Here is a 21,619-nt window from a genome sequence, read left to right on the forward strand (position 1 = left end):
TTGTCTGAAATAATGTGCAATTCCACAGAGCGATGGTTAGAGGTTGCTAGAAAGTGCTGCCCCACCTCCAGCAGCCGGTCTCCAGCTTTCAATCGGCCATCTTGGATAGCGGCCCCCCGAGGAAGGATGTTTTTGACATAAATGGGAGCGCTGCCACCAATGGGGACGTCCCTGGATGTGATGCTGAAGCCAAGACCCTCAGGACCTAGAAACAATGAAAAGCAGATAGTTAGAAAGCTAAGGTGATAACTTACTCTCATTCAGAGGTTTCCTAACATCAGTCCTTGAGTTCACTTGCTGAAGGAGACTTTATCAAGTGTGTTTTGTAAAGCAGGTTTACATGAACATAGGCAGTACAATTGAAGGATTGTCACTCACATGCTCCCACACTGTGCAATCAAAGAATAATTATAGTGATATAACTGATTTACAACCTTGTGGAAGTGATATCAGTTTGAATAGAGAGAAATAAATAATGTGTTTACTGTATGTCTGGTTAAGTGTTCCAGCACCTCAATAGGAGTTCATAAATGTCAAGATGTGTTCCTTAAGGTAGATATAGTTTCAGATGTTCATGTTTTCATTTAAAAAGTCACTTGCTTTTTTTAACATCTAATAAACAACAGTACCGCTTTGTAAATAATGGAATATAAGTGGATGTGTGTTCCTTTGTATGCATTATACAATAAATAATGTGTATCTCCTTTGTTGTTATTTCTAATTAAAGTCAGAAGGAATGCAAAAATGCTGTACCAAACATCATAGTGCATTTTTAGTGACTATAAAAACTGGCCAGACTTTTTATACCATTTCTTAAAGAACCTTTTCATTATACACCACTGTAACATATGAAACCACTATGCAGGGATGAAATTATGGTTTTCCACCATGTGCTGAACGTATAGTTAATATAAACAGACTTACTTCCATCTTTCCCATCAGGGTGTGTCTCAAGCACGTTTCTTTTAGGGAAGTCCAGATGAAAATGTGTCCCTAACTCTAAATATAGTGTCAATGCTATGAACCAAAATTGAGTGTTTATGATAAGCGCATGTGGACTTATAACCGCTCTCGCAAGTTGTGGTCGGATTAAAGACTGGCTGGGACCAGAATAAGCAGAGGAAAGTGAATGATTATGGATTGCAAAATGCATTAAAATGCTGTTCAATACACAGTCGTGCACTTCATCTAAAAAAGCAAAAAGTACCATTAGCCAGATGTTTGAACCGAAAAACCCTTCATACTTCACGGTACAATGGCAGGGCAAGTCTGGGTCAGAGTAATCTTATACTATATATATAGAGACGGTTTGAAGTGGGCATAATGTAGAAAGCAGTGTTCAATTAGTGTTCATTAATAGCTTCCTACTAATGTATCAATGAACACATATACGTGCCTTTTTGGAGTGCAATGACTGGTAAGGCTACATGCAACAGCTGATTATGAGAAAGCACCTCATATGCAGCTGTGAGAGTTATTTGATTTGGGTTTTAAGACTGACCTTTAATGTTTATCAAATGAATATGAATTGCTGCTCTTGAGGAAGTAAGTAAATAAAATAACAGATAAATAAGGGGATCTCAGGCCTGACCTTTTCTGCTGACCAGACCTGAATTTATCAAATAAAAGCCTGAAATGGTTTTAAATGTCAGCTCGGGAATGAGGTTAACCAAATAAATTGCGTTTGTCAGGTTAATCTTTGACAAACCATTACAAAATTCAACAACCTTGCTTCATAACACAATTAGATGAGTCATTAAATACAGTGTTCAAAGGGATACATTCCGCCATGCATAACCTAGCCGCTGGCGTTTCTAGCAGACACATAGAAAAGTTGCGCAATGTGGTTTCATAGGAGGCTTTTTTGATGCTAACAACAGAGATTAGTATTCATGTCAAAGTAGCTGCTCATTTCACAGAGCTGTCAGCACCTCGGATGGTTCATCATGACCTACTTTTCCCAGTCTCTGCAGCAGTCTGACAAACTCTCTGTCGTCTCGCTGACAGTGATGGCGTTGATGAACAAGAAACACAAAGAGCGAGAAGCACGGATGCTAACTTTTCTCGTGCCCTCCTCACACAAACAAACTTGCGGGAAAGGTGATGAAGGGGCTGCTTCTAAAGTCAAAAAGTTGAGCTGTTGAGGATAATGACGTGCAGTGATCTCTCCATCAATGCTGCATGATAACTAAGCAGATAGAAATAGCTGCCTTATGTGGAATGTTAAATGTGCAGAGCTTGACTTCTTCAATGAAAAACTTTGAATACAAGGTCACACCGCAGCCATGGCAATCAGTAAGTTCATTTGCTATACTCAAAATTAAACTAAGAGACCAATAAAAGAAGACATATGTGAGTCCAGTCCTTTCTAAACGAATACATGGTCGGTGATATCCTACTGCACCTCTGTCTTATAGATTCAGATCTGATTAAGCTGCAGTTGGTGGTGCCCTTTTCAAAACCTCTTCATCACTGTCTTTGTTCCCCTTTCCACTGTGACCCCCTCCCATGTCGGTGCCTTTCCTCTCATCTGGCCTGCTCACGGCCTAATGAGCAGAATCAAACTCCTGCCCATTGAAAGATCCCGTCATTAACACTCTCCAATCAGGCAATTAAGAGAATGCATCTGTAGCCGGCCTGCAGTGATTAACCGCTGACGTCTTTATTTTGGGCAATGGAAGACAAGGATAAAAGTAAATGCATCCTTTAAGGATTAGTTAGAATCCTGGCTCCAATAGTCCAATTAAACATCGAACATGAGGAGAGGCTGAGGCAAATTAGAATGACTTAATGGGGTGCGTATGTCCTTTTTGACTGCAGCATTTGATTACGGCACTCTTGATCATTTGCCAGGCAAGATCTGCTCTTGCCACTCGGAACTCACTTAGGCCGAATCACAACAATTACAATGTATCAATAACAAAAGTGCCGAAGCCTTTTTCAAAGTACATTAGTAGTGATAAAGTCTGTTAGTAATCAAATGGAATTGTCAAAATGGACTTCAGGGGAACACTTCCTTCAACTCTTTTAGATTTGAATGCTCAGTTAGGTTTCCAATTCAACAATATTTGGATAATATTTCATACCCATTTAGAGTTCACGAATGGCTTGAACAAGCGAGGCACATCCATTCCTGTAAGCCCCATTTAAATCATGAGCAATAATCTCAGAAACCATTTCTGTCACTCGGGCATGAGCATACTTTTGAGAGTTATGGCCAGTGTTGAAGGTTGTTGTGCTCCCTATCTCTGTTTCTTATCCTATATCTAATAGAACTGCTTGGGTCTTGATAGATTGAGTGGGGAAGTTCATGAGATCTTTCTAGAGGGTTATCAAGAATAACTTTTATCCAATGACCTTTTCCCTCTCTGTCTGTGTCTGTGTATTCTCTTGTTCCAATTAACCCAGCCAAATCTTTTTTCTTGTTTTGTATCTATATCTACGCCGGGATCCGGAGTCGAGGCTGATCCTCTTGCTGTAGTTCTGTGTCTTGGATCCTCTATCCTGAGTTCTGGATTAAGTCGTGGACTTCGGGTCGTGGCTGAACCTGTCTCTGTGGTCCTGCCTTGGGTCTCGTCTTGCTGCTTCCCTGATGGCTTCCACAGGATTGTAGCTGACATCCTCGTGGATTCATCTTCTTATTACAGACACATGCATTTCCTAACATTCGGTCTATATGCTGTAAAATGTATTATCTCTTCGATTTACACACGGCATCTATTGCACGTCTGTCCGTCCTGGGAGAGGGATCCCTCCTCTGTTGCTCTCCCTGAGGTTTCTCCCATTTGTTCCCCTTAAACTGTGGGTTTTCTCTGGAAGTTTTTCCTTGTACGATGTGAGGGTCTAAGGACAGAGGGTGTCGTTTTTCTCATACTGATATTCTGAACAATCTGTGCTGTTGTATTTGCTGTAAAGTGTCTCTACTGTAGGCTATTTTTATTATATGTACAGCACTTTGGCTCGACCAAAAATCTTTATAAATGTGCTATATAAATAAAACTTGATTTGATTTGATTTGAATGAAACCATGAAATGGCTAGTTAAAAATTAAATAAACTGCTGGCATCAGTCCTCTAGAGCTACTGGACCTCCACCAACATCGCCCCACAGCGGTTTCACTAAAAATGGGAGGCTTGTGTGCTGGAAAAAAAGACGTGATACATATAAACACAAAAGTATAAATTGCATTGCCGTCCCACATGTATAAGGACTCTAAATCTCTGATAGAAGGGCTTGGGGAGCGCCGCCAAACATATTAGAGCGGCTGCATTTCCCCCGAGCGCGTTTCATTTAGCCTGCACTGCTGCCCTCACTTGCCGCACTATTCCCCGTGCCAGCGTTTAACTTAACATCAGCTCCCTTCAACTGAGAAAAGGAGAAAGGAGCCAGAGACAAAGAGAAGTCTAGTCGCCTCAGCACTGGTTAATTTTACAACCGACTGCTTGTCAATCATATACAGATAGTGAGGTGATGAAAATGAGATGGAGTCTGGCAGTAAACCCAACACAATGGTTGGCTCAGATATACTGCTCCAGTTTCAAAGGCCCGTCCAAGTCCACAAACAAACCAACCTCAGCTTGAAGCAGACTGATTGCTCAATCTTCATATTTCAACCACAACCGACCGTGGTGGTGATGTAGCCTGAGTGCATCAAACCACAACCTCTGTTTTGAAGAAGTGGTTGATCTGTGCTTTCTTTTGGCCTGCTCACTTAAACAAAGTCTCAAGGCAAGTACATATTTTCCTAACAGATTTGAGGTTGTCTGCCTCAACCAATTGCTTACATTTAAAAATGCATACAGTTCACGAGACAACCCTTTGTAATGAGGAGTTTAGACGGGTGACTGAGTGGAACATTGGTAATAGAGGCACAAATAGAAACAAGAGAGACAGGTGCTATATCCATCTGCTCTTCACTTGAAGGATGAACTGGTTTCAGCTGCTTGATGATCAAAATAGCAATTGAATGCTCCTGGAGGTGGGGATCAATAGATGTATTTTCAGCAGTCACATCACCAATTTCATCGTTATAAAACAGGTTTGCCAATAAAAGTGACTCATGTGAGTAACTCAACACATTGACTTTTCCAGGAAGTTAGTTTTATTTAGTTTTGTTGTTGCTGCCTATCCGTAACATTCGCTGTATGCATTTAAGAAAATCAACTGTTGACACTTTAAAGAAAAAAAGGTGTGCCCTACTTGCTCTTTGCTGGGCATCATGATACCAAACAAATATAGAAAATATAAAGATATTTAAGGTCAGAAAAACCCCATACAGTTTGAGTGCTATTGGACTGGTCTCCATGCTAATATAGAAGTTGTTTAGTTTGAGTATTGTTTAGTCATAAAAATGCAGCAGCAAAAGTACTTTTCCAGTCTCTTCCTTACCTTTCTTTAGCTGGATGTTGAATCTGCGTCCTTTGTTCTTTACGTAGGTGCTGTCGGACGGGTTTGTGCTCACCCTGCGCTGCAGGGAGAGGGAGGGGACAGAGGAGGTCCTGGAGACCAAGGTGTGCGGTAACGTGGCGCACCGTCGGCTCATCTCTGGGGTGCTTCCTGCCAGTGACGCCGGGTGCCTACAGAGAAACACAGATCAAGGTTTAATACCTAAATCAAATAAACTGTAACTCAATGTGGTGGAATTCTAAGCATTTCCAGCATGCATAAGCATAAGATTTTGTGTATATTTTAAAAAAATAAGCACATGTTTCAAGTATCAGTTTTGGGCCATTATTGAAAACAATGATATTGTCCTGACCCTGCTCGCTACCTGGATCACTCAGTTGGTTAAAATGCTCTTGTTCAGAAAATAACTTGATACATACAATGCTTATGGGGTAAGGGTTGTTATCTTGTTAAAAACATGCAATGTCCTTTTAATTTTTAGCTTATAACACATACTGTTTTGAATGAAAGGTATTTATATATTGCCATCATCTTTCAGGTTCCCATAACTCAACATGACATAAGTAACTCTGTGCAGAGATACTGTATCTCTAGCTTCCTGGAATTAGGCCAAAGACATTACAGAAAGGAATAGTAACCACTGGCAGATCAATTGGGCTTTTAACAAGATGATCAGTGATGCAGACTTGGAGGTCTCAGGTATAAATTGCTAATAAACTGCTTGCTTTTCTTTTATTGTGAAGCTTTTAAACATTGATGGATTCACAGTGAAGATAAAAAAGTCATTTACCGGTATAATGAAAATAGAATTGCATTTATTGGGAGCCTAAGACTGCTTAGCCTAATTATTTGCACAAGCATGAACTTTTGTTACTTTTCAAAGCAGGACAACATTAATTTCATGGTACTGTGTTTCTCACTTTCACCTGGCTTTCTAATTCTGTGTAGACAACATGTTTGCTGGATAGGATACACAAGATAACTTTTAAACATACTCATGGTCGAAGCCTGGTTGTGGTCCAGTTCTGGGTGTCATCCCCCCCACAAGACTGGACCTGTCCATCGGCGGTTGAGAATCTTGGCTAAAGCGGACTCTGTTGGGATGGGGCGGGCTGAGCTCGCTCTGGATAAACAGTATCTCGTAATGTCTTTTGAAGGCCGCGGGGACGACATGGAAGAGGATAGCCTGGCCACGCATCGCCTGCTTGAAAATATTCTGGGCTCTGGAGGTGATACAGAGAAAGTGAAAGAGAGCGGTGAGGTCATGCAAACAGAAGTAAATTAGATTTAACATGATAAGATATACAAGTACAATAATGTACTATCATAGCTTGCCAGATATAGAAGGATAACAGAGGCTATGTGGTGCTGTATGTTGAGAGAAGATAAGGAGATATGAGGTTAGCATGGCTAATCACAGGGCTACTCACCGCATAGCAGTAAAGGACACAAATTACATTATCTATAATTACCAGCATCAAGGCAGCAATGAGATAAGAAAGGTGAGTCATCAATGAGAAAATATAAATGACGTATTCAACATTATGCTACTGAAATGCTGGATGAGGGGCATTTAAGTGTCTTAATGGCATAGTAGTCTGTGGACATGAGTTGACTCCATAATCAGAACAGAAGTAATGAATCATGCATCAAGAAAGCTTTCCAGACAATGAGTTTCCAAAGTAAGCAGACACACACTTCTCTCCTTACAAACAAAATAAGAAAAACACAGCCAAAACACACACTCATTCTCATGTGACTTTTGGGGCCGAATAAGCCAAGACAAGAGCTCAACATGATTCCCAGACGCATGAATTGTTTAGTCTGGTTTGCCTGTAGCACTTAGCATATAGATAGGCTCGCCAGGAGCGAGCTATGCTGCAACATAAGGGGCCAGAGATGCGGTGGATTTCTGGATTCCAACAATCCCACCTCCTGTTTCCAAACCCCCATTACCACGCCAGTAATACCATGCTGATTGTATCCAAATGACAGCGGCTAAGCTGCTTCTGCCACAACAGACAGCACTTCATTTGAGCAGAGTCACAGAGGCGAGGCGCGCACGCTGCACCAAGCCACTTCTGCAGGATTTGGCCTCTCCCATCTTTATTCTTATGGTAATTTACAAAAATCACTCTCATGTGCACACTGAGGAGGGATGACTGAGTGAGTAAGTGTGTGTGTGTGTATGCGTGTTTGTGTGCGCACCTGCACATATACAGTGCCATCACTTCAGTAATCAGCCTCCACGCAAGCCTGATTGAATAATAAATTACCCCATCAATGCATCATTACATTCAGTTAGATTAAGCGCCTCAAAATATTTACCCATGCAAAACAATCCAAGGAGATTAGACTATCACTTTAAATTGTCACTCTCTGCGAGGCACAATCAGAAAGGGGGGGGGGGGGGCAGAAGTGATGATGGAGCGAGGGGGGCAGGGGGGAAGAAAAGTTTAGCTACTTCTCCTCATTTTCATGCAGAATCACAAACATCATATGCATTTGGATGCCGGTGAGGAACGTGTGTTTGGCACGGTGGGGAGGTAAGTGCGGAACGCTACAAAACATCACTCCCTAGTGGATTTGGTTTGTAAGCCTCTTTCACAGTAGAAAGGTTTGGAAGGAAACCGGGATGTTTACTAATGACAATAGCATCGTTTTGAAAAATAAAGAAAAATCCTAAACCCTTAGTGGCTTTATACACAGTCAGATGAACACATTGACATAATGTTGTAAGGTACCGTGACAACCGTGATCGTCGGGAGTTTCACAAGCTGCGGAGGGCTTCTCTAATCTTTGCCAAAGTTGGTTGTAACATTTTAAGGTATGCTTGCTTAAAGAAAATACTTTTCTCTCTTTGTCTCTGACTCTACCTCTATAGAGGCGAAACTTGGTTTCTGTCAATCATCAGCAGGTTAGAACTAAACCAAGGTGTTTTTTAATATCCATCCCAATCTGGGCCTTTGTGAGAGGTAATCCAGCTTTTCCACCAGAGTCTAGTGAGAATGAGAAGCAATCTGTTTATCTAGCACACACACACACACACACACACACACACACACACACACACACACACACACACACACACACACACACACACACACACACACACACACACACACACACACACACACACACACACACACACACACACACACACACACACACACACACACACACACACACACACACACACACAACACACACACACACACACACACACACACACACACACACACACACACACACACACACACACACACACACACACACACACACACACACACACACACACACACACACACAAGTGTAGATAAGATGTTAAAGCTTATTCTAACTTTGTGTACGTGTCAGCGCATGTGCAAGTATGTGTGAGATTGGACACATTAAGGTGATGCGTGTATGAGAGGGAGAAGGGTGGCTTTGGGTAAATGGGTGGAAAAGTCCCAGGTGAAATCTTCATTCCACTTTAAGGGATGAATGCGAGCGATGAATCGATATAAACAAATGGAGAGAGAAGTGTAGGCTTCCGAGGGCTGAAGGACTGTGACTCAGGGAAACCTATTACAAGAGGCTCAAGAAAGTCAGTAATATTTATGTTTTATTGTGCGGCTGAATGTTTGGCTCGAGTTATAGAAAGCAAGATTATATACTGCTATGTATGCCTAACACAGTGCTCTCAGTTTCAACCGTATTACTGAGACAGTGCACCAGGATAACACTGTATGTCTTGTATATTTTTGGAACCACTATAAAAAATTAAGTAAGATATATAATCATGAATAAAGGGTGGAATTCAGAGCTTACTGTTCAAAGCGTAGGTGGCGAATGTCTCCCTGGTTGATTTTGACGATACAGTCGTTCTCCTGGAAGAGTCGCTCCTGCTCGGCTTTTCCCCCTGGCTCCAGACGCTTAACCAGCAAGCCTTGCGTCCTGTGAAGGATCACACATCATGTTAGAGATAACACATCGTTGAGACACATACTGTAGTAGTTTGGAGACACAGTGACATATTAATATACTGAGCAGCAGGCAGCAAGTTGCAGGCTATATCCCCTGCATCCTCCTATTTAGAAAAAGGTAATGAGAGTCAACAGGAGACCAGCAAAGAAAAAAGGAAGTGAATTAAGAAGATGAGCTAGGTGGTAAGCATAAGGTGAGAAAATAAATGATTAGTTACCCAGAGTTGGTTGTTTTCAAACAACAGTGCAAAAGAGAGCTGCAAGTGTTTTTTTGTAGCCCCAACAGATGCTGAGGTAGTGTAATTAGGTCAAGAGAGTAACTTTAAGTTAATCATAATGTACTTTACTTCTGCACAATGCTGTCAACTACACAAAAAACATTGAACGTGGACATTTAGTTTTGGCCTAACAGATATGCATACATCTTAAAATGTCCTTGGCCATTATAGTAAGGCAAGGCAAGGCAAGTTTATTTATATAGCACTTTTCAACACAAGGCAATTCAAAGTGCTTTACAAAAAATAAAAGACATTGAGAAAATGGCATTTAAAATCAGTCATTAAAAAGAAAAGCTAATCAAATAAACATTAAAAGAAAAAATACATGGATAAAAGTTACAGTGCAGTCTAAGATATGAATAGTTCAATTAAAAGCAGCGACAAAAAGAAAAGTCTTCAGCCTGGATTTAAAAATAGTCAGAGTTGCAGCGGACCTGCAGGTTTCTGGGAGTTTGTTCCAGATATTTGGAGCATAATAACTGAACGCTGCTTTACCGTGTTTAGTTCTGACTCTGGGGACAGAAAGCTGACCAGTCCCTGAAGACCTGAGAGATCTGGATGGTTCATAATTTAGCAGGAGGTCAGAAATGTATTTTGGGCCTAAACCATTCAGTGCTTTATAAACCAGCAGCAGTATTTTGAAATCTATTCTTTGACACACAGGAAGCCAGTGTAAAGACTTCAGAACAGGAGTGATGTGATCCACTTTCTTGGTGTTAATGAGGACTCGAGCAGCGGCGTTCTGAATCAGTTGCAGCTTCCTAATAGATTTTTTAGTGAGACCTGTGAAGACACCATTACAATAGTCGAGTCTACTGAAGATAAAAGCATGGACACGTTTTTCCAAATCCTGCTGTGACATTAGTCTTTTAATCCTAGATATATTCTTTAGGTGATAGTAGGCTGATTTAGTAACTGTTTTAATGTGACTGTTGAAACTCAGGTCAGAGTCCATGACTACACCTAGATTTCTGGCTTTATCTGTTGTTTTGAACATTGCAGACTGAAGCTCAGCGCTAACTTTTATACGTTCTGACTTGGCTCCAAAAACCATTACCTCAGTTTTATCTTTGTTTAATTGGAGAAAGTTCTGACACATCCAGTCATTGATTTGTTCAATGCACTTACTCAGTGTTTGAATTGGAGCATAGTCTCCTGGTGAAATTGTTACATACATTTGTGTGTCATCTGCATAGCTATGGTAACTTATTTTGTTGTTTTTCATTATCTGAGCCAGTGGTAGCATGTAGATGTTAAAGAGAAGAGGCCCCAAGATGGAGCCTTGAGGAACCCCACATGTCATATTTGTCAACTCAGATGTGTATTTACCTATAGAAACAAAGTTGTTTCTGTCCTTTAAGTAGGATTCAAACCAATTTAGAACTGTTTCCGAAAGTCCCACCCAGTTTTCCAGTCGGTCTAGTAATATGTTGTGGTCAACAGTGTCAAACGCAGCACTGAGATCTAATAATACTAACACTGAAGTTCTGCCACTGTCTGTGTTTAAGTGGATGTCATTAAAGACCTTTACAAGAGCAGTCTCGGCGCTGTGGTTTGGACGAAAGCCTGACTGGAACACATCGAAACAGTTATTTAAATGCAAGAAATTACTCAACTGTTGAAAAACAACTTTTTCAATGATTTTACCTAGAAATGGGAGGTTTGATATGGGCCTGTAATTGTTCATTACTGAAGCATCTAGATTATTCTTTTTTAAGAGCGGTTTAATGACTGCAGTTTTCAGGGCCTGTGGAAAAATACCTGAGTGAAGAGATTTGTTTACTATATGAAGTAGATCTGAGGCCATGCAAGGCAAAACATCTTTAAAAAATCCTGTTGGAATAATATCAAGGCAGCAAGAGGAGGATTTCAGAAGTTGTATAATGTCCTCTAGGTTTTTATCATTAATCTGATGGAATTGTGTCATGGTGTTTGAATTGATGTTAAGTGGACACAAAGACAACACATTTGCTGTTCCTGATGCAGAGGCACTGACTGCTTGTCTGATTTTCTGAATTTTGTCAGTGAAAAAGGAGGCAAAATCATTGCACGCCCTGGTGGATAGAAATTCAGAGGCTACTGACACTGGGGGGTTAGTTAGTCTGTCGACGGTAGCAAACAAGGCACGTGCGTTGTTTTTGTTTTTGGTAATTGTCACGCCCTGGCTCAAGGACGGACAAAGGAAGGAGACCACACATGATTCATCCAATTGAAGTGCATTTATTTAAAGAAACTAAATTAACTATGAAGTCAGTTAATCAGTAATGTGTGTAGTGTGTGGGTGTGTGAACATGCATCAGTATATAACGAAAGAACAAACCAACCAATCAACCAACCAACCAACCAACCAACCAAGGTCCAGTAGAGCCAAGCAACCCAAGAGGAGAGAAAGACTGACTGCTCAGGCACCCATACTTGTAGCTGAGCAGTCAACCCAAATCAGGTGTCAGCAATCTCTCCTGATTTGGGGAGTGGCTAACCAGGGACCTGAGTCTAAGGCCTAGGGGCCGTCACATAATGATGTCAGAGAAGAACGATTGTCGTGCGTTTTTCAATTCCAAATTATAAAGGCCAAGTCTCTCTTTATAGATTTCAAAGTGAACCTGGAGTTTTGTTTTTCGCCACCTGCGTTCAGCTTTTCGACATTCTCTTTTTTCTGTTTTCACGCTCATGGCCTTTCTCCATGGAGATATTTTCTTGCCAGACACTTCCTTTACCTTAGTTGGAGCAATGGCATCTATAACATTTTTAATTTTTGAATTAAAATGATCTACTAGCTCATTTACTGAGATGTTAGCAGGGTAGCCGTAATAGGTGTCCAAACAGTTGGAATGAAAGTAATTAAATATTAGCGGCTAATGCATATCTGAAATAGGCATTGTTAAAAAGTATGGCAGCAGCAGTCCCTAATATCTAATAAAGTTATGTAATATGAAAGAGGATGGAATACAATATCCCTTAAAGAAGTTTCCTGTTGCTGTTCCTTTTTTAAAGTGGACCTATCATGCAAAATACACTTTTGTACGTCTTTTATACATGAATGTGTCCCCGGTGTGTCAGGGAACTCACCAAGTGTCAGAAAACACAACCCTCTCTCTTTTCCCCCATACCCAAATCTCTAAAAACGGACTGATACAGATTTCAAAATTCTCTGACGTCAGGAACGAGGAGCTCCGCCTATATGGGCAACTCTCCACCTATCAGGAGGAGACAGCCACGACCATTGCCGTTTGAAAGCGCTGGAGACGCTGTAGTACATATGCCAGGCCTGTAGGTGGCGCTGTAGTCTGCCACAAAAGCCCCAAAGAAGACTTCTTACAGATTCAGCCCGTGCAAAAACAGGGCTAAAAAAAGAGTAAATAGAGCGAAATGAGGCATGGCTAAAATGCATGATCTGTTTTATATAGGTATGGGACTACAATATATTATTCAAATATAGCATGATAGGTCCACTTTAAGTTAACTTTCGAAACTTTGAGTTTAGATAAAGACTAACATTTTCCTGAGAACCACTGATTTACAACATTTTAAGCCGGTGTCCGTCCCTCTGTCCTCCACTCTATCTGCCTTTCTGTGGGCAGGTTTGATAGAATGACAGGGCGGTTTGTCTGGAGTAATCCAGACCAGCAGCTAAGAGATCATCTCATGGCTGCAGAGGAAACGCTGCAGTTTCCTTCACTGGAGCTTAAAACGAGAGCCGGCAGTGTTATAATAAATACTCAGGCAGTTCCACAGCAGGGCCATCTCAGCAATCCCTTAAAAGAAGGCAACCTTTACCTTCAAATAAATACATCAGTGAGCTCCTTGGGGCTTTAGTTAGGCCCTGAGGATAACCACATGCAAAGAGATCTGATGTGCGCTCGCACAGCAGAACTACAAACTCCATCTGTCTCTAAGGCGCAAGATGCCTGAGGTAGCAGGCAGACTGACTGAGTGCAAACATTTGGTGTCCTTGCAATAACTGACAAAAAGTTTGGAAGCTTACTTTTGGGAAATTAAAAATAATGATGAAATATAACAGAGCCAAAACTATTCCGGAGCCAAAGATGTACTAGATACAGTCGCTTACAGGGCAGCTGACAGCTTATCCATGGCAAGGACATAAGCTGCCTGATTTTCATAATGTCCTGATACTTCCTGTTGTTTTACTGGACTCATAAACAACAGCACATTTCATTGTGACCCTGTTTACTGCAGACGTCAAGGGCAGATTCTTCGAGCTCTTTAGCATTTCAGCCAAACAGGGCCACTCTCTGAACATTGGTCTAATTGGCTGCTTAATGTGGACATCCACGCTCTCACCACAGACTCATCTCAGCTCGTCAATGGGGGGAAATGGCTCAGCATTAAGTTGAAATTAAAGATCACAGGAGGCCCTTCCCTCTTTCTCGGTGTCCGAGCCGGCGTTGCCAGGTCAGCTTAAGTGTGTTGAACAGAGAGTAATTGCGGGCCGCGTGGAAGCGGACATGATTGTGCTTTATCTCCATAAGTGTTGGCAGCTTGAAAACAAAGTATTGCGAACGGAGATTACATCATGGACACACTCTAATGACTCCTGATCTGCTAGCAGAGCAGAGACAGTAGATAAAGGAGTTTTGGTTGATCCCTGATCAGTATTCAAAGCAGCAACAGGGAGGATTAGGGGCAAAGCAGCATCTTTTAGAGATTTGAAGAAGATGATTTAGTAAAAGCACTATTATTGTGATGGCTGTAATGCACTGCCAACTCAATTCCTCCTCATCTCACTGATGGCTTTTTTTGTGGATAGTTTTCAAGCTCTTGGGCAAAAAGCAGGAGGGCTAAAGAAAAATCTAAAAGGTCTTTTCCCACAGGCTGTTAGTCAGTGAATTAATTCGGTATTGGATATGAGCACATGGAGTTTCTAGTTACAAACATCAGGAAATACATCTAGCCTGCTAAATGTCAGTGTTTCTAAAACATAAGACTCAGCATTGCACTACACTGCATGGCCTTACTCCATCTTGTGGCTGGGCAGCAGTGCTGACAACTGATTTGAAGGAGGCCACCTGCTCTCGTCTCCTGCCTCTAATCAAATAATAATCCAATCAGGATCTATTTATGCATGGCAATTATGTCCGCAGTTTGTTTACAATCAAAACTGGTCATGGAATGAGAAGTTCATTAAGCAAAGAATGTATCTGCGATGGGCGTGTGTATTTGAGCGTGCAGATGTACAGTATATTTATGTGTGCAGCATTCAAGGCAGATCAGCAATGCTTAAAATACAGTTTGCGTGTGTGTAAGAAAAAGAAAGTGATCGCAAAAATCCTTTCAGGAACACACTGCTGGAGGTAAGTCCATACTCTTCACTGCATGGGTGTAAGGTATGTGCATTTGGTTGTGTTTGTGAGAGGTAGAGAGTCTCTAAGCTCTCTCCTGGAGCTGTCTGCCCCTCCTGCTTGGATCTAACTTGATGTCAGTACAGTGGAGCAGAATGCGATCAGGCGACGTTGGAGCGCCTGCAGTTCCTTGTTTGCTGTCTGCTTTCACTGTCTGTCTGACCCCTGTGGCACTGGTCTAGACACTAATGACAGCCCGCTGAGGCTAATGCCTCCTGTCCTAGCGCACAGCATACAGGAAGGAGCTGGGCCGGGCCATTAGCATCATCCCACTGACCAGACGCTAAGTCTTATCATGTCTGAAGTTAATTGAAGGCTCTGATGGCTATTAGTGCCTACCTTAGCTGATGGAGAAGAAACCTACTCACAATGCAGCATTACCGCTCTATCTTGTAAGATGCAGTTGTGGGAAGAGCTTAAGGATAATAGCGTGCCTAATAAATGTTGGATTTGAACTTTATTCAAGCGATATTGCTGAGTGCGAGTCATCATGAATCATTATTTTGTTCCTCTGACTCAGGATATCTCATAGTGCCACAGCTTTTTAAAGGAGTCAATAGCACGAGGTCAGAGCTAAATATAGTTTCCTGACACTTGCTTATAAACAGCAATGGGATTAGTGTCCCAAAGAAATGACACGCAGCAGTCTTCAATGACAGCCAGCTTCTCTCCCTCAAATGTCATCCCATTCCATCTCCTCACTTTGTCTGTTCACCCCCCCCCTCTTTCCCAGCGCTGAGTAGTCACATTCACCTTGGTGCTGTGCCAGTCCCTTGGCCTGCAGCGGGGATCTGTGTTATACACAAGCTTTTAGTTTGATTACATCTGGCTACTTCCTCTCTCCTTTATTTTTCTGGAACAATTGTAAAACTGGGATGTATGCTCCTCTTGTCCCCTTGTCATCGACACTACTCACATGTTTAAATAAAAGGGCAAAAGAAAAATCACCTTCAAGGCAGAGCAGACACCGTTGTGACTGAGGACATAGGTTAGAATAAAGTCAAAGAATAACACTGCATGCAGTCAAGAGCAGAGCTGCTTTCATCTGTTTTTCTTCCCACTGGGGGCTTCTGGCCTTTCACAAATGAGTATTACTGGGTATGTGCGTAGTGTTTTGGAAACGGGACTCACAAAAACAAAAAAACGGCGAGAACAATCAGTCAGTGAAAAAAACCACCTGGAGTAAAATGTTAAAAGAGGTGAATAAGAAAGAACAGAGTGAGAAAAAGAAATATAAGAGGGAAATGATGAGTAAACGCAACAAGAAAGCAACATCCACAGGCCTTCAAACCAAAGGAAGTAGGAGGCACATTGGATGGTGAAACTAACTAGCTATTGTTGCGCACTAAGCTGCTTTGATTCAAATGTTGCAATCTCTTTTTTACCTGATATCGTGGGAACTGAGCGGCACTACGTGGATCCCCAGGGGCCCTCCTCCATTGGACACTTCGACTGGCTTGAGCAGGCCTCTGCAGGGCGATGATGGATGAGGCCGAGGGGGGGAGGCCGGGGGAGACAAGCATGAATACAAAACAACAGGAATGACAAGAAAATGTAGAAAAGCAGGATATAAAAGACGACACAGTCAACATGACACGAAGTTGATGGGATGTATGGGATGGGGGTTGGTGCGGCCTTATTGGCGGTGGTTGCATTGTGTTGTCTACTACACAAAGTCATCCATTACAAAGTCAGGCTGGTGGACCTCAGGGTCGATTATGGACCCAAATGGAGACTTCAATTAAGTGATTAGGATCAGAGTGTTGTGCTAAAAGAGAACAGATTAATTGAAAAATGTGTTGGGGAACGGAGGAGGAGAAAGAGAAGTTTAATTTGTGTAGATAAAGACGTGAAGACAAATGAACACAAGCTACCGGTGATGCAGATGTGTGTGATGATGTTGATGGAAGGGGGCGTGGTGTTTATGTACTCTATTGTCATTGTAATTTGGTAAAATGTGATGGCAATTTTCAACCTGTATTACTTGAATACATTAAAAGGTAATTTCACCCAAACAATTACAACATGGATATATTGTTTTCTTACCTCTAACCCCAGGTTTTAAGATCTCCTCAGCCACCCCACCCCAATACAATGAATCAGAGTTGTGGTTAACATTAGAATCCTTAGAGCTACATGCGTAAATGAACAATAACTTCCCATTATTTATACAGACAAAAATTGCCACTATTCGAAAGAAACTTTGCCAGGGTATCTTTGCAAAAAACAGCACTGCAAACTAAATAATTTTGTGGTGGCAGACAGATCAGAAAACGCAGATTTTAAATGGAAAAGTAAAACCAAAACTATAAAAGGTGGATACGAAAGACATTTGGTATAGTACATGTGTGTATGTGTAGTCAGGGGGATTGTTGGGATCACTTACTCTAGACTAAACCCAGGTGAATGTTCCAGAGAAGAATCAGCCCTCCCTACTGGCTCTATGCGTTCAATCCTCCTTTCTTGTCTCCTTCGCTCTTCTTCTTCCTCCGCCTCTTCCTCCTCCTAAAAAGAAAGAAACAAAAAGGGAAAAAAGGGAAGGGTAAATCATTAAAAGCCTGTTCCAGCAAAGTAAAACACTCACACTCTCAATGTCATCATTTATTATTTGGCTGTGCTTGCATCTCCCTTGGTCCTGCCTATATTTCTCCTCTGGCTTTTAATCCAATTACCTGCAGGAACAAGTAACGGCCTCAATTTTAAATCAAAATAGACTTTCAGTAAAGTGAAGACGTCATCACTGAGGATGCTACAGAAACATCCTTTTCGGAGCCAAAAACTTCAGTGACTGTAGTGACAAAGTGGCCGTGATCGATTGCTCCTTCCCGATCAATCAGGTCTGGTCCGGGGCGTGGCACCGCTGCCGGGTTTTTTGCTGTGATGCGATCGGGTCCAGAGTGAAGGAAAGTGGTCGCGCACACTGTCATTTGTTCCTCTCACTCTCTTCATTTCATTTACTCATCTTCCTGCAGGGCGATTAGGCAGCGGGGCCGGTAGGCAGTGGCTTCTACAGGGCAGCCAGACGTCTGAGGACTTAACTAGGCTCTGGAACGAGAGCGGCTTCATGCTCCCCTTAATGGGGGATAACATCTTTATCTGAGCTCTCTTTACGGGGATGGTACAGATTGAGCAGGGCACTTACATGCAGTGCTGACATGCTGCATGTAGAATATGAGGGAGACAGATTTAATAACCTAAGGTTCCATTTCAACTATTCATGTGTTGAAGGTTAGACACATGGGAGGTTCATCAACAAGTGACAAGAACAGTGATCATCAACATTTCAAATTTACAAAGGACAAGGTCATTTCAGGATTTCTTCTAGTCCTGTTAGTAACTGCTGCTCCGTGTGTGTGTGTGTGTGTGTGTGTGTGTGTGTGTGTGTGTGTGTGTGTGTGTGTGTGTGTGTGTGTGTGTGTGTGTGTGTGTGTGTGTGTGTGTGTGTGTGTGTGTGTGTGTGTGTGTGAACCTGTCAGCCCCCAGACAGTGCAACGTCTCCTCTGAGGGTCTGCTGAAACGCTTTGTTAGCCACCGCTATTTCCCCGCCCTCACCCTTCACCTCCCTTTTTCTCTCGTCTTTGGCTGAAATGTCAAACACATCCAAATAGGTCCTGTGCCATTATGGTTTCTTTATGGAAATGGCTCAAACCCTTTCAGAGCCCAGGATATCTTTGGTGACACACAGGCGTGGCACAGAGGGACTCTCTCACCTATTTATTTATAAGCGTGGGGGGAGGATATTTTCCTCAGCAGTCTACCTTAGCTAAAGAGACCTCTACCTGTCTATTTCCTCTCTGTAACAACGCGGTATGAAAATGAACCGGTCCATCAGTCAGCCCTTTAATTACGTGTCAGCTGCGATCCCAGGTGCCTAGTGGGGCCCAGTATTCACAAAGGCTTTTATGAAAACCCCCCCAGGTGGGTTGGCTGATTTTCTTTTTTTAACACATATATGCTTTGCACAAAGGACCTGTCTACCTGTGGTCTCAATGAATAAAGACAGGAGAGCATGAAGTGGAGAAGACATGTGAAATTGGAAAAGAAGAATAAATATTGTACCATACTTTAAGTATATGCTTTACAAAGAGATATAAGGTATGTAAGCCAATAGAATGTTGACTTTAGAAATGTTCATACAGAATGAAGGAGGTGATGGGGCTCATCATCTTGTGTCTCATTAGACGAGTGACCTCAGTGTATCATCACAGAAAGTGACATGTAATTAACTTCAGTAGCTCTCAGCAACAATCTTCTGTCTGTGAGTTTGCTGGTGAAGATGATAAGTGGTTCCCTTAAAAATGTATTATATTTGATGTAATTAAGAAAAAGTAAAGGAAGAGAAAGACTATCTGCGAGTCAGTGCACAAAGGTGAAGGGATGCTTCACTTGCACAAGGCCAAATGCAAAAAGTGCAAGCAGGTTACGTGTGAATGTGACATGTAAATTACCAAACTGTGGTACGAGCAGATGTCAGAGGAGCACTAAAGGGAGGTGATATTTCTATTTAGGTATATACCAGGTGACTGGTGTCAGAAACGAAGAGGAACTGTGAAAATAGCTGTAAAGGAAAGAGAAACTTGTGATAAAAAAATGAAGAAGTTTCATGAGGGTGAGCAAAACAGAGAGAGCTCGAGGAGAGAATAAAGAAAAGGGCTCAGAAAAGATCATGTAGGGGGGAATTGCGTTTTAAAAAGTTCAAATTTGCAGAGACATATATTTATAAAAGTGGGAACCACTCCAGAAAGAAAGAGATTTTCATTTGTTTCAAAAACTTTTCATATAGCTGTATTCTTCTCATCTTATTCTCCAAACACAAAACGCAGTGGTCCACCTTACACACTCCTGTTTCAGACTTTGACTTTTCTCGCAAGGACATCTGTGGAACAGGTGAACTGCTTTAGATATGAAAGAGGAATCATTTCACTGCTTTGACAGGATTCGTAATGCTTTTGTGAAAAATGTACCAATGTTTTGCAGCTCTAAAGTGAAACATATCGTCATAATCTAGCTGGAACAAAAGACATGCCCGTCTTACACTCCTGGTTTTGTTTGTGCTAGTGTTCTGATGTAAGAGCACAGCTGTGGTAAGTGTTTTTATTATCATATTATAATGTGCAACACGCTTTCCACCGTATCCAGAAATGCATGATTGACACTTTGACACTGGGTTAAGACGGGGCTATCCAACCAGCAAGGGCAGCGCCTCTACATTATAGTCTCAGGAGAAAGACTGAGCTCTAACCAGACACACACTGGATATAATGAGTAATTACTTAAGATTGACATTTCAAGCAGTGAAGTCCTCAAAGATAGCTGCTAACTTCTTGCTATAGTAGTTGAGGCAGTGGTGTAGGGGTCAGTGTCTCCTTGTGACCAGGGGCAGAAGAAGAAGAAGCCATCTCCCTTTATATTGCCTGCCAGCCCACTTACTGTCTGTCCTTGAGTCAGAAACAAAGCCATGCACTGAGTGACAGTGGATGGTCAGAGGAGAGACACAGGCTAAATATACATCCATCTGTCCCGCCCTTCCATTCTCCCTCTTTCTTTGTCTCTCCATCATTCTGAATCTATCCCTTCCCCAAACCAAAAATAACCCTCCATTTCTTCCTCCCCTGAGTGCTTTTAGCACCCTGTTGATCCCTTGGTAACCAGCGGAGTGGGAAAGCAACAAGGCTTTTCAACTCTCCATGGCACTCATTTTTATCACTCTCTCTCTGCTTCATTTCTCCCTCCCCCTTCTCTCACCCTTCCTCCCATGCATTAGAGCGAGCCTGTAGCCCTGATCTGTTGCCAACAAATCTACCAGCTCCTTTAACCCTTGCTTTTGCTCTCCTTCATTGTTGGAGGTTTGGCCATAGGACAGCTGCAGCATATGATTATTGAAACGCATACAGGAAAGGGAGAGAGGGAGAGCTGCAAAGTGCAGAGTCTTGTTACCTTCAAATGGACGGACAGGTTAGAACGGGAAGAGGACCAGGGAGAGAGGAGAGGAGTAGGAGTGAGGGAGGTTGGGAAGGGTAGGGAGGCAGCTGCTCATGAACGACACACACACACACACACACACAGACACACATATACACACACGTACACACACAAAAGCCCTACTGCTTGGGGGTTTGGGCACAGGGTGTGTGTTGAGGAGCTGTCAACCTCCATCAACCGCTGTCCTAAAGGACACCTACAGTAAGCAAGTGTGTGTGTGTGTGTGTGTGTGTGTGTGTGTGTGTGTGTGTGTGTGTGTGTGTGTGTGTGTGTGTGTGTGTGTGTGTGTGTGTGTGTGTGTGTGTGTGTGTGTGTGTGTGTGTCATGCCATTAGCATGGGCAAGTAACATGTAGCCGTTAGGCGAAGCGTGGTGGGGACTCCCTTCTGAGTCCACAAGGGCTTAACAAGGACAGGTTCAAAGGTCGCAGTGGATTGTGTGTTTGTGGCCACCACCCCTCCTTCAGGGCTGGGGTCCACATCTGTGGGACAGCTTCAAGTGTGGAACAGGCCTCCCTGTCAGACAATGTCACCCGTTTCCTTACAATAAGCCGTATGTGCCCAGCAGAACAAATGGAGGCCAAAGAACAACATATAGATGTATCTCAAAATGAACACAGTGGTATGTTG

At 42.3% G+C, this 21,619-nt stretch overlaps 1 protein-coding gene across 4 annotated transcripts in view; it reads right to left on the reverse strand.

Moving 5' to 3' along the window:
- Window positions 1–21,619, reverse strand: part of pard3aa (par-3 family cell polarity regulator alpha, a) — a 318,714-nt gene that overhangs the window by 156,649 nt on the left and 140,446 nt on the right. For all 4 annotated transcript variants that reach the window (XM_034222612.1, XM_034222611.1, XM_034222610.1 and 1 more), the window contains 6 exons: window positions 17,396–17,514; window positions 16,395–16,478; window positions 9,217–9,342; window positions 6,402–6,629; window positions 5,389–5,576; window positions 66–205 (listed from right to left, as the gene is read on the reverse strand). In XM_034222612.1, coding sequence (XP_034078503.1) covers window positions 66–205; window positions 5,389–5,576; window positions 6,402–6,629; window positions 9,217–9,342; window positions 16,395–16,478; window positions 17,396–17,514 — 885 coding nt within the window. The remainder of the gene's footprint in view (window positions 1–65; window positions 206–5,388; window positions 5,577–6,401; window positions 6,630–9,216; window positions 9,343–16,394; window positions 16,479–17,395; window positions 17,515–21,619) is intronic.

Source organism: Gymnodraco acuticeps, unplaced genomic scaffold (genome assembly GCF_902827175.1).
Source record: "Gymnodraco acuticeps unplaced genomic scaffold, fGymAcu1.1, whole genome shotgun sequence".
NCBI classification, from domain to species: Eukaryota; Metazoa; Chordata; class Actinopteri; order Perciformes; family Bathydraconidae; genus Gymnodraco; species Gymnodraco acuticeps.